Source organism: Parus major, chromosome 3 (assembly GCF_001522545.3).
Source record: "Parus major isolate Abel chromosome 3, Parus_major1.1, whole genome shotgun sequence".
NCBI classification, from domain to species: domain Eukaryota; kingdom Metazoa; phylum Chordata; class Aves; order Passeriformes; family Paridae; genus Parus; species Parus major.
Genome location: NC_031770.1, coordinates 72943578 through 72944524, shown reverse-complemented (window position 1 = coordinate 72944524; position 947 = coordinate 72943578). Strand labels below are relative to the sequence as shown.

The 947-nt window shown below is 60.2% G+C and overlaps 1 protein-coding gene across 1 annotated transcript in view; it reads right to left on the bottom strand.

Moving 5' to 3' along the window:
- The window catches only part of CCNC (cyclin C), a 17602-nt gene extending 17373 nt beyond the window's left edge, over positions 1-229 (bottom strand). Inside the window, exon 1 of the mRNA XM_015620626.1 lies at positions 104-229. Coding sequence (XP_015476112.1) covers positions 104-135 — 32 coding nt within the window. The 5' untranslated portion in view covers positions 136-229. The remainder of the gene's footprint in view (positions 1-103) is intronic.
- Positions 230-947: the final 718 nt, after the last annotated feature.

Sequence of the window (947 nt, the reverse complement as noted above, 5' to 3'; positions counted from 1 at the left end):
TCCCTTCAGCTCCGTGCCCGCCGCCCGGCCCGGCAATGAATGAACAGAGCGCGGCGGCGGCCCGCAGCACCCCTGCCCCACGCCCCGCGGACGCGGCACCCACTAGTGAGAGCTCTGCCAGAAGTTCCCAGCCATGGGAAGCAGCGGAGCGGGGAGGAGGCGCCCGGGCCCGCGATGCCCCGGCCCCGCCGCCACAGCGCCGCCGCCCCCGCGCCGGCAGCAGGAAGGAGGAGGCGACCGCCGCCGCCGCCGGCCGGCAACACGCGGCGCTGGGAACCGTTCCCCCGCGCGCGGGTTCCGCCCGCCCCGCCGGCCCCCGCAGCCCCGCCGGCTGGCCCAGGGACGCGGACCGGGATGGGCCGGGAGGCACCTTCCAAACCACCCAGTCCAGCCCCTGCCATGTGCAGGGACACCTTCCACTAGGCCGGGTTGCTTAGCGCACCGTCCAACACGGCCTTGAACGCTGCCTGGGATGGGGCAGACACAGCTTCTCTGGGCAACGTGTTCCAGGGCCTCACCACCTTCACGCGGGAAGGATTTCATCCCTATATCCAGCCCAAACCTGCCCTCTGTCAGTGTAAAATAGCTGCTTCTCCTAATAAGGTTCCTGTTGTAAGCAGCCAGGAAGATCCAGAGCTTGCTTGTGCTGTCTCCGCCTCACCTAAATTTCACTTTAACTTAGCTGTTCCCAAGTTTTCACGGCTCGGCTTGCTCCCTGCTGGAATTTCCCTCATCGGGGAAAGCCTCTAGAGATATTCACTTAATAATTATAAATTTAAACTATAAACAGGAAGTACATGGGCCTTATTTATTTCCATGCTCTTTCCTGTGGTGGCTCTCATTTTTAGCGGAATCTGAGATGTTATCAACTCATGTATTGAGATGTATTGATATCATGCACTTGAAAACTTGGGAACAGGTAAGTTACAGGGAAATTTAGGTTGTAT